Genomic DNA, 12,615 nt, shown 5'->3' on the forward strand with positions numbered 1-12,615 from the left:
ACTAATAAGAGCCGAGAAAATGTAAATAAGTGGCTTTTTCTATTAAGAAGGCGAGTGAGGAGATGGGTTTCAGCAGGCAAGAAATAAGGTAAGTGATTTCCCCCAAAGGCAGAGCCAAGATTTCTCAAATGAGTTTCCTCCTGAAAGGAACAGAAGTAAAACACATGGAGCGAGATGACATAATGTGCTCATGCCTGAATGTGGCGGTGACGCTATCCTCTTCTACTCATCACACCATGCATCAGAGAGTACAAGACAAAACAAAATACAGAAGAGGCCACTTCTTCCGGGCAGGAGCATCAGAATGCAGCGCGCGGTTAACAAGACTGAGCAGAGTGGAGTGGATTTACAGATGTACGGTGGGGAAGGCGCTGTCCAGAAGATTACACAGGGTTCCTATTGGCCTTGAATCTCAAATAAGGGGCAACCCTGCCTCCCTTATGCTCTTGTTTGATAAAGAAAAAACCATAAGATATGTAAATGGCTCCGCTGAGACATCTCTTACTGGGGATGTGGTCAAGGGCATTAGGTAGAGGCGCAGTGCTCAACGGTTTGGATACTGCAGTATGGCACAGAGGCTTAAAATTCGTTTTAATCCGAGTTGTGAAAACACAAACGTAGTCCTTGATGACACCTAAAATGGGGTTTTAAAGACACACTAGAACAAGTCAGGCCCTTAAGTCAGGTGAATGCCAAGAACTGGGGTGTTGGTATTTACAAAACTCTAAGGACTCCACACCAGAGTCCAATTTACTGCCAAGGCCAGCATCATTTTTTCTAAAGATCCAGGCAGCAGAATCTCAGTTTTTCAAGGAATTTAGGAGAAGCATGATGAAAACAAAAGAGAAGAGAGAGATGGAAGCAATGAAGAGAGACAGACAGAGACAGGTGAGGGGCAGAGACTCCTGGTGCGCAAATGCTCAGAAATCCAGACACACACACAGAGGCTGTCTAAGAACAGGAGCCCAGACCATAACTTGGAGTCTGAGCTTCTCTCGGGGGACCGCGAATTAATACTGAGTGCTATGACTAAGGATGCAGTTGCACACACGATGCTTTCAGGTTATTGAAGTCGCCTGGCCAAAGCCACTGGTCCTCTCCTTGGCTTTCAACTGAAGGTTGTCACCATTGCCAGTGCCCTGTTATGTTCTGTGAGATGGTTAGAGAACTTGCTGTAAGGGACTCGTGTCTCTAGAGATGGACAGGAGGACAACTTCGGAAGACAGGAGAGGGTTCTCTGACCTCCGTCTGTGTGACCATCATCACTTTGGGTCCAGGAGTCGAAGGTCCTGCTGTAGTGAGTAAATACTAGCAAATGTGCCCAAAACTGGGTGTTCCTGGCAATTGGGACAACTACGAGGTAAGTCAAAATATAGAAAAAATGGGAGAGAAATGGTTTGGCAGGGTCAAGTCCCCTCTCCAACCTTGCCAGTCGGGAAAGCTTGGACTACAACAGTTCTCCAAACTCTCACTTGTTTTGAGAGGAAAGAGGGAACCTTGTGGCAAGGTTCCCCCGCCAGAAGGGGGAGCATAGTGACACTGGGGCTCAAAGCAGGAGCCTAGGATGCTGGGGCTCTTGGGCCATTGAAGGGAAGAGCTGAAGTCTCCAGAGCCCCACCAGCCACCCCACCTCTTCCTACTGTTGGAGTTCCTCGGCAAGCTTTTTGTTGTGTTTTGGAAAGAAGAAAACACATTTTTTTAAAAGAAGAATGAAAATAGGATGTATTTATCTACTGTGTGTGTGTGTATGTCCCCCTAATACAAAACTAGAAAAAAGCAAGGTCTAGTTTGCTTTTCTGTTTTCCAGCCTGGGTCCTGGCTCACCAACGAACCTTCTCATATACAAAGGTGACTGGAGGGAGGGGTGGGATTGAATAACAAGTCTAAGTGATACAATCACATCATTTACAATCACATAATGGACCATATCCCAATTTTCAAAAGGCATAAAGTATCCTCATTAATACGATAAGTGCGGCAGTCAAATCAGCACTGTGATTTTTATCAGGGTTTTTGACTATACGTGAATTAGAATGTAAAATGCATACAGAATTTTTAATGGGAAGGCTTTAACATTCACTGAATGTATTTCTTCCTGTCATTTGCATCACATTAAAGGGAGATTCTACATAAAAGGATAAAGAGAATATGTCCTAAATTACAGTTTTTCCAGAGTTGTCATGTCCACACATAGAAAACCCTGATTCATACGCTTGAGTGGGATCCTAAATCTGAAAAAGGCTGCACCCGTCCCCTATTTGTTTGTAGGTTTTATGTGGCTGTCAAGGCTTGGTAGAGCTCTGTAAGGTCACATTACCAGGCAAAGCTAATAAAGACCACGGCAAGGGCAGAGGCCGTGGAGGGAGGGCGCGTGGTTGTAGGCACTGTCAGCACAACATTGTTAAACACGGCACCTGCAGTTTCCGTTCCTCAGCACACCAGCACAAACTCACTCACCTTCCTTACAAGTGTTCTGGTTTTTTTTAAATCTGTATTTTATTTATAATACAACTACATCTTTTAAAGAAAGCTTCTACGGTCACATTCGCACACTGCAATAAAGTCATGGACATAGACTCAAAGTTTTATGACTCTAGTATTATATAGTCTACCATGTACGTGTGTACATATAAGAATATTTCACAAAAGCTGCTTCGAAACCACCATGGTTGCAACTTTCTGTAGGTGGAAATATGATCCATAGGTCACAAGTTAAGTTGAACATAATGACAGTTTGAATCAGAGTGCTTGGTAGCATCGATTAACTGAGGCACACAAAAAGGAACTTCGTTTTTCACTCTCCTTTTATCATCCATGGTGTATGGCAGCTGATGGATCCTGGGAGGGCTCTAAGAGAGAGCACTTTGAGTCCTATGACCCCCCCAAATATGCTTTTCTGTGGCTGTGACAAAACTCTGACTAAAAGCAACTTGGGACAGGAAAGGGGTTATTTTGTTTATCTATTAATTCCATCATTGAGGCAAGTCAAGGCAGGAGCCTAGCAGCAGAAAGCCAAGTCAAGTCCATAAGAAGAATGCTTGATCTGCCTGCTTTCTTACACAACCATGGACCACGTGCCCAGGGGGTGAGGTCATCCTTAGTAGGTTGGGCCCTCCCACATAAAACATTAATCAACTAAATGCCCCAGAGACATACCTACAAGCAAATCTGATGGAGCTTCTCCCTCAAGTAAGGTCCCATCTTCCTAGATGACTCTAGTTTCTGTCAATTTGACAACAATGATCAGAACTAAAGGCCTCATCTACCAACCTGGTAAATAGGATGAGAAAGGATGCATCTCCTGCCCATATGTGCCTACCTGTCCACTGCCTAGCACCCTTAGTACACACATATGAACTTGTACTCAATGCCATATCTCAGTTATAATTTTTGACTTTGGAGCAAACAATCATGCTAACATACAGCCAACAGAAATATGTGTCCTGAAGTGAAATAGCTCGAGTTCAAAATCATCTAATTTACGCACCTTGCTCCCAGAAAAATATTAATGTGTGCATAAGGAATGCACTCAAATAAAATGCACCCAATTGTCTACTTAAATAGACAATTCATAATTTCATAATTATTTTGCTTTTGATCACAGAACAAAAATTACATAGGCTATTGTTTGGTGGTGATGGTCAAAGGTGTTTCCAATTTGATTGCTTTCTCTCAAATATGCAAGTGACTGTATATTTGCACGCATATGTACATATTCATACTACTATTATTTATTACCATTATTAGAAGATCATAGACATTTTATTTCCTATCTCAGAACAGTTTCAAAGCATTTTAAGAACAAGATTCCAGTAAGGAGATGTCCCAGCTTGAGAAGATATCTTCAGACCCTCAAAAGGGCAGTGCAAAAGCCGGAGGCACAGCTTCGCACTCCCGGTGCTGGAGGGGCAAGGGCCAGCACCAGCGGCATCCTTTAAAGTTTCGGAATGGCCGAATGGGTGAGCTCCAGGTCCACCGAGAGACTCTGCCTCAAAACAATAAGGGAAAGTGGTAAGCCTCCCAACATCAGCCTCTGGCGGAGAAGAGGAGAAGGGAGATTAGTTACCCAGACTTAGGATTTATGGAAGGTCCTTAGGCCCTCCTCACTGCAGTAGAATTCTAGTACATTCTCACCTAATTCACACACACAGGGAATATATTCTTTCTATAATGGTATTCATCTGTAAATAACGACAGAGCAAATCGAAATGTTTTTCAAAACTCCAGATATGTCTGAGGCGTTGCTGCTCCATTCAAATGTAGCTAGTTATTTCTCTCGAGAGGGTCAAATTCATGCCACACTCTTGTCTTTTTTCCTCACGCATGCTGTCAGGTTTATGGGGTCTTAGTGCCCAGGCTTCATTATGTATTCCCATCAGAAGATTTTTTCTAATATTTACTATGTCTGCATATGTTCAAATCACTGGACAGCACTTTCTAAGACTGCTTTAAACTTTTTACTTCACCTTCCCTTTTCTTTCTTCCCTCTTGCCAGGTCAGATGCAATTGTGTCTTCAAATACCCATGGAGATCTGGTTGACCCTAGGTTGCTGTGCTGCAGCGTTAAGGATTTTTGTGCCTCAGAAAATTCTGGTCCCATGTGAGTCACTGAAGCACGGTAGCACAACCTTTACCACCCCATTGTTGTTTGTCACCTGATTTGTTAGAGAGGAATAGCTAATTTGCCGTGTTTGCAAAGCTTCTGTCTAAACCTGCCAAGTAAGATGTCATTTATGCTCTTTTCGTCTCTCTGCGGTTCTCTCTATAAAGAGGCAGGGCAGAGAGCCTGAGTAAGGTCAGCTGCTTAACTAATTGAACTGGCCTGAAGTTTGCTATTGCTTTCTATGGATTTGGTTGTTGAAGTTTTTCTGATACAGTTTATTTATATACACATCAAGAGCCATAAGTGTAATCCTGGCAGGAGTAAAAGTGTACAGATTTCTATTAAGCAGATTCAAAAATTAGTAGAAAAGTTAATGGGTAGCTTTGTTTTAATGACTTTGTATAGCATGTTGGTATAGTGGTAAGTGCCTGGGATCCTTCCCAGCATCCTATTTGTTCAGAGCCTGGTCTATTTTTCTACATCATATGAACATACCCTAGAGAAGGCTTCCTGCATTGTTTGCATCTGCCTTCATTTTCTGGGTAACGGATAGATTCGGTTTTTTTATTCCCTCAGTCTACCAATCATGATCAATTTGCCTTGGTTCGTTCCAATATTCAGTTGCCTATTGGGAAACTACTCTTAGATAAAAAGCTATTTCGTGAGTGGGATTCTAATTGCCATTCTTCCTTTCTGCATCTGCTTTTCTTTTCTTGGTGGCAGGCTTTTAGGTGGGCTTTGTATTATGTTAGGAGCCAGGCGAGTGAGCTAATATACCCAGTGAAGTTTACTATAAGTATCTAAGCAAGAAAGGCAAGTTTTGGGTCACTCTTGGCCAGAAGCCTTGGCGTAGGACTTCCTCCTGCCTTACTGTATTTTGGAGAAAATTTGAGATGCCCTAAGGTCAGAAGGCAAAGTCTGGCTGAAGCTGTTGCATTTGGAGAACAATATCCTTTCAAATAGTTTGAAGGGCCTTTAAATACTGCCTGCAGGACACTCTAGACCCACAAGTCAAGTGGCTCTTAAAGAGTTCACATTTTCTTCAAGTCTTATACCACTTTTTTTCCATGTTGTAATTCCCCTCCCCCCCCAAAAAAAACGCAAAGTGCAAAAGACCAGAACTTATGCAGAACTCCATTTTCCCGGCGCTCCACAGTCACTGTCTCTCTGGCTCTGCCGAAACCAGCCATCAATAAACTTGTGCAGCTCTCTAATTCTGCCAGCTAGACCCCATTTCCAAATATGAAAAAGACCAGGGAAGCTTGTCCTCTTTTAAGGTCTCGGCTTCCCCAGTCATGAAAATGTCCTTCTCCTTATTGTTAGTAGATTTGTGCTTTGCCCCATTCCACAGCCAGCAATCTATTTCATAGCCAAGCTACACTAGGAGACATAATACTGTGAACATATTTATGGGAAAGTGTGCTGTTTTCTTTTCTTTTTTTTTCCTCCCGCAGGAGGATACGTAGAAGAGAACTGTGGTCGTTACTTATTTTTATTCCTCCTGCTTCTATCTAAAGAATGTCTAAGCTAGTCTAGTTGAGGAATGCATGTTCTCCTGAGATTGTTGCGCCTTCCTTCTGTGTCCCAGTCAATTCTTCCTTTATCCTAGCAGTGGTGCATTGACACTGACACATTGATATTCTCCTTGTGAGAATTAGCCTATCACATTCATTTACATCCACTTAATTGCTGCTGCTATTGTTTAGTCCGTTAACCTCCAGCTAGGGTGCAATTCACGTGAACACTGGGGAAGCACAACCATTCGATTAGTTCTGCAAAGTAGATTAAAATCTTATGCCTAATTGGAGACTGTCCATACCACTGCCTACCTACCGGCTCTCAGCTGAACACACAGCACATCTCCAAACAAGTGTTCTCGGTTAGAATATGGCAGCCCTGACCAAAATGGAGAGTGATTTGTGAGCGGGCCCCTGTGCAGGGAACTGTGCTAGGAACAATAGTACCTGTTATCGCCAGCCAGTAACTCCCAATTCGTCTTCTGATTAGCCGCTTGCCAGATTCACCCTTATAAGGAGTATATATGGACTGGAGAACCCCCCCCCCAACTTGGTATATGATGTAGGAATTCCATTTTAGAATGCAGTCACCCAAGAAAATCCTTACGAGATAGTTGTACAGTTTGGGGGATGGAAATCAAAATCAAGGATATGATTATGCTTATAAATAAATCTCCCTTGATTGCAAGCACAAGACTATGTTGGGCAGGACTAACTTATACTAAGCTTAGGTTTCGTGTGGCAGGAAGCCTGCTTTGGTAACTGAGTTGTTGCATTGTGGGAAGAAATGAAGGCGTAATGTGTTCTTGACAACATGTCTTTGCTGTTTCTGCTAAACTAAGGTGCTTAAGGCGTATGTTTGGTTTCGTTGTTTGTTTTCTTTTTTTATTAAATTTTTACATGTACATTTATATTATTACACATATATACAATAAACTACCTACAGCATTTTTTTTTGTTGTTGTTTTTGAGACAGGGGTTCTCTGTGTAGCCCTGGCTATGCTAGAATCTGCTCTGAAGACCAGGCTGTCCTCAAGTTCAGAGACCCACCTGCTTCTGCCTCATGAGTGCTGGGATCACAGGCGTGCACCACCTCCACACAGCTGCAGTGCTTTAAAATGTCTAACTATGATTTATCTGAAGGAGACAAGTTTAGATCCCTACCCCAGAATTCAAGATATGGATGTAGGTCAGATTTCCTCAATTAATCTCAAGGCTTCTCTCAATTTCCATTCAGTCCATCTCTCCAGTACAACTTCTATCTGTCCTAAAATGTATCTAACAGGCAACACTCAAATGTACTCCAGTTTTTATGGTCTAGAATCCTAATGATGCCATTCTGGTTAATTTTAGGGGGTGGCGTTCTTACAAATATGATAGTCACGTCTAAGAAGTGCTCAGTGGCCCTTTGGGGCCAATCTAGGATGTAATCTTAAAAGCATAGTGCTATGCTGTGTATCAATCACATCATTTCATTGTCTCAGCAGAAAGCATTTACATCTCTTCATAGATTGACTGGGGCTCAGGAGGGTTCAGTGACCTATCTGAGGTAACCTAGTCATCTGTAACACACCGTTGGATTGAAATCCAATTCTAAATGCCTGCTAGCCTGTGTCATTCCTACTACCTCCCTAAGAGGAGAGGAATCATGAGTTGGATCTTCAAGAAGGAGTTCACGGAATGGAAAAGAAGGGAGCCAAGGCTTTCTCAGTTCCCCAGTTGGGGCAGTGGCTATAACAACAAGAACACGCTGGGATTGATGGAGGGGGATGAAGGACACTGTGATGGAGCTTGTTAAAAATACAAGGAGTCTCAGAGAGACAAATAAAATGCAGACATGCATAACATCTGGAGACATCATATCTGCTGGTGAATGGGACCAGGGATATACAAAGGCTATCCTGAGATCCAACAATTCTAGAATCTAAAGCCACACTGCTGAGTCTCCTCTGAACATGCCAAACAAGGAGAATATCAAGTTTTTCTTGTATTTTTACAAAGGCTTAAGAAAAGGCAATTATGCACAAGGCCACAAGTGGAGCATGTTTTGGACCAAAGGTTGGCTAGTTTATCAATGCCCCCTCCCTGATTTGCCTTCCCACTCTACACAAAGAAGGGGAACAAGGGGGAGAGAAGGAAGAACCAACTGGAAACGAAATAACAATTTCCCCTCACATTGGAAGAGCCCCATGGGAAGAACACAAGTGGAGGTGCCATTTTATGCTGAAATATTTTCATTAGGAACCAAGACAGAAAGCTGTTTCCTAAAATAGAATCGATGTCTGTAACTTTATTAGCATATTATAATAACTTTGGATGCATGGGCTTCATTTCAGAGGCTTTAGGCTTCTTGGAGTTGGCCGCTACAAAAAAAAAAAAAAAAAGTCAGAGGCACAAGAGGATAATAAAGCCCCAGCCACTGTCATACACCTCTTGTCACATCTCTTATTTTGAGGACTCTCACATATGAGCACTGCAGCATCTTCATATCTCCATAGTCCTGTGCTCTGGTGCCCCATGGTCCAGGGCACAATTGTCTTTGATAAGGGCTGTGCCAAAACAAGAGGCCCAACGAATTGATGCTCACATAGCCTACGCATTATTTACTCTTTGCTGTGACAAAGTGCCTGAGATAGATAATTTGAAGAAGGAGGAGTGTTTTCTCCATGGTTGTTCATCCCTGTTGGACCAGATCATCACGGAAGCTGGAGGCTGTTGCAGAGAAACCTACTCGACTCATGGCAGTAGGACGGAGAGAGAGAGAGACTGCCGATCGCGTCTTCCTTTAAAGACCAGCCCATAGTGGCCAGAGCTCTCAAACAGTTCCACCAGCTGGGAAGTAAGTATTTAACATGGGAGCCTACAGCTCTCATTTCATATTCAAATCCTAACACACATGGCACGTGGGTCTGGGATGAAACCGAGGTCCTCATATAACGCATGACCTATAGGTAGGGGACTAGGATTCAGTAGAAAGAGTCCATTAGTCCTCTGGACATTTGACTCTTCAAAGAGTCACTGGGACCAGAAAAGTAAAACTTAAGGCCCAGCAAAGCATAATTCTTAAGGCAGGGACTCAATATAGTCCTATACAAAATCCTATATATGTTGTTTGGGCACCAGAGTCTGTCATAGTGACTCAATAGTCCCCCAGGACTTCAGGCGGCCACTGTTGTACGAGAACACATGGTAATCTGCACAGCACATGGCCAGGCTTGGGTGCACAGCCAGATTCTTAATATCAGGAGCATGGTTGCTAACCTGCTTAAGTTTTAAATGGCTAAGTGTCTTCAAACTTTGCTGCAGTTGTTCATGTCTACATGTGCAGGACATATGTGAAGATTTAACCACCAGATAGAAAAGGAATAGTTTTGAAACCCACTAAATTTTCCTAGTGTAAACATGCAAACACACATACACACACACACACACACACACACACACGAGAGAGAGAGAGACAGAGAGAGATAGAGAGACAGAGAGACAGAGAGACAGAGAGACAGAGAGAGACTAAGGGAGAGACAGAGACAGAGATAACAGAGACACTCTTCAGTATTTTCCTGACTAAACATTTAATTCAGCAGAAAATCCAATGCAAAAATTCCATTCTGTTTCTCAATGTACCTGTAGACATAGAGGCAGTTAAAGCAGGAACGTCTTGGTTGCTGCAGCAGCTTCCCGTGTTGTCTGTCTCTGGAGTTAACACCAGCTTCACACACAGCAAATGGCCTCCAACCCTCCTGAAGGGAGCTGCTTCCTCCGAGAGGACAATCATCTCTGTTGTCCAAACTTAGCATTCTCTCCCAAACTTCTCCCATGTGGCTTCTGTGTGTAAAGGCTGAAGAATGTCAGTTCTCTCATGACAGCACTGGAAACAAGTATGAAACCCAGAGACTTTATTAAGAAAGTATAAGGAACCTCATTCATGACCAGGCTAGACAATGACGTAACAGCTATTCCCCATGCTCAGTTTAGCCAAGATTTGAACACAATTTCTCATCTAGCTGCTCCTAAAACTGCATGAATATTGATCAGAAGTACCTTATGGAGAACTTATAATGTCCCAAACCCTGAGCTCCACACATTTCATGAACAACCATCTCACAAAGCCTGTACCCACTGTCCCATTGTCTCATCTACGTAAGGACGAGAGCATGGCACTTGGAGAAGCTCAGGAGCATGTCCGAGGTCACATTGCTAAGTTTCAGAAACTGAATCGAAGCCAGGCATTAAGCTCTAGGAGGCTTTCTGCTTCACATCAGGGCTTGTTTGCATGTGTGAAACATGTTTCTGAAAATTGCAAAGAGGAGGCCAATATGCTTTTACCATGTCATATTGCTATAACCAAGGGTGAATAAAAAAGAACGAGGCAGCATCAGTATGGGGTAATGGGAGCCATATTTAATTTCTGACACAATTAAAAACAAAAGCAGCATATGATTTTATATGTGTATATACATATAATTTTATACATATGTATTAATTATATCACTGTATCGACAGGTGAGAACATAGTTTCAGAACCTTGGCTTTTAGGCAACAAAACAGTATAGTGATGGGATGAAACAGAGCAAACAAATACTCCTGAGACAGCCCCACATTATTCTCTTGCCAGTGTGCTTGGACTACAAGCTCGAAGGGAAACTACTGTACTCCTAAATATTATCCAAAGACAGAAAATTTATATTTATTCAAAGACTTGACTACACATGCATAGCAATTGTTGTACTTGTGATAGCCCCAAACAGGAAACAGTTCCTATTATATAAATAAAATATAGCATGCCCAAATGTTGACTAGTCTTTAGTAATAGAAACAGGGAAGCTATTGATCCGTGGACCAAATAGATGAATCACAGATAACTCTCCTCGTAAAAGAAACTAAACAACAAAAAGAAGGCATACTGTATGGTCGATTTATGTAAAATTCTTAAAACTGCAAATAAATCTGAAACTCCAAAGCAGAGGAGCATAGCAGTAGCCTGGATGCAGGAATAAAGGAGACTTTGAGGGTGATGGTATGTTCATTGCCTTAACTGTGGTGATGCTTCTGTAGGTACCTGCTTATGACAGAACTTACCAAAATGTACATTTTAAATATGTGCAGTTGATGTTACGTCACTTCTTCTGAAATTAAACTGTTTTTTTAAAAAACAGAATGCTTTAATTAATTAATTAATTTATAAGATGGAAGTTTCTTTATTTTCTGTTTTATAACCATAGTGTATAAAATGTATACAAATAGATATATAAGCCGGATGGTGGTGGCACATGCTTTTAAGCCTAGCTCTTGAGAGGCAGAGACAGATGAATTTCTGTGAGTTCGAAGCCAGCCTGGTCTACAAAATGAGTCCAGGACAGCCAAGGCTACATAGAGAAACCCTGTCTCAATAAACAAATCCAAACAAAATAGAGTAGGAATATAGTTTATCTTGTTCAATTATGATTTCTAATGCCCCAAACTGAGCATCACAATTACTACTTCTGAGTAACAAATCACCCCAAATGTAGCAGCATACAGTGGCCATATGCTATGTCACAGAGTCAGCAATTAGGGCACAGTGGGGTGACTTCTATCCGTTCATGGTATTCAGGGTCTGAACGCTGTGCCTTCTCTTCAGCACTTGCCTCTCTGTGCTGTCAGGGTGGAGGGTAGCTAGATTTCTGGTAAAGCTGTTCTAGGCTCCCAAGAGAGATGCAGCAGAAGACTGTATCCCAAATGTTCATATTCCCTTCATTATTTCTGTTTGGAGCTGGTATAAAGATTTGCCTAGAGTTACGGTGAAAGAACGCAGACCTCACCTGTCAGCGGCTCATTCTCAACACATTCATCAACAGCAGAAGAAAAACCTTGAACAGAAATACTTAGCAATGTAGTCTTATTTCTTTATTTGCTATCAGGTCTTTCTATTATATAGCCTTGGCTGTCCTGGAATTCACTATGTAGACTAGGTTGGCTTAGAACTCACAAGGGGGCTGGGCCTGGTGGTGCACGCCTTTAATCCCAGCACTTGGAAGGCAGAGGCAGGCAGATCACTATGAGTTTGAGGCCAGCCTGGTCTACAAAGTGAGGCCAGGACAGCCAAGGCTACACAGAGAGACCCTGTCTCAAAAAACAAAACAAAACAAAAAATCAAACAAACTAAAAAAGAACTCACAAGGATTCTCCTGCTCTGCCTCCCAAATGCTACTATTAAAGGTATGCACCACCACATCCAGTTGAGGTAGCCGTATTTAAAAATGTCATGTCACATCATGTCTGTGTCACTTAACCGAAAATATGAATATTAGTTGTTAGGACTTTGCAGTTTCATAGACAGTACTCATCCTACTGAGAGGACATCTTTTCTTATACAATACGGACCCACGGAAAACCACTTTATCACTCAGTGCAACAAGTGTATAATTTAATGAGATAGAGACAGGAGAAAGTGAATAAGGACCATTTGGCATAGTGGTTGGTGTCTTGGAGAAGACAGTCACTGCTTTCAGGATC

The 12,615-nt window shown here is 42.3% G+C and overlaps 1 protein-coding gene across 2 annotated transcripts in view; it reads right to left on the reverse strand.

Moving 5' to 3' along the window:
• Nucleotides 1-12,615, reverse strand: part of LOC311607657 (uncharacterized protein) — a 558,074-nt gene that overhangs the window by 10,983 nt on the left and 534,476 nt on the right. Inside the window, exons 4-5 of one of the 2 annotated variants that reach the window (XM_084799581.1) lie at nucleotides 9,745-9,945; nucleotides 2,472-3,985 (exon numbers count right to left, since the gene is read on the reverse strand). In XM_084799581.1, the coding sequence (XP_084655707.1) occupies nucleotides 3,853-3,985; nucleotides 9,745-9,945 (334 nt within the window). In that variant the 3' untranslated portion in view covers nucleotides 2,472-3,852. Of the gene's footprint in view, nucleotides 1-2,471; nucleotides 3,986-9,744; nucleotides 9,946-12,615 lie in introns of those variants that run through there. The other variant, XM_084799582.1, reaches the window with a different exon arrangement.

The sequence above is a fragment of the Acomys minous genome (assembly GCF_964271855.1).
Source record: "Acomys minous genome assembly, chromosome: 10".
Classification (NCBI taxonomy): Eukaryota; Metazoa; Chordata; class Mammalia; order Rodentia; family Muridae; genus Acomys; species Acomys minous.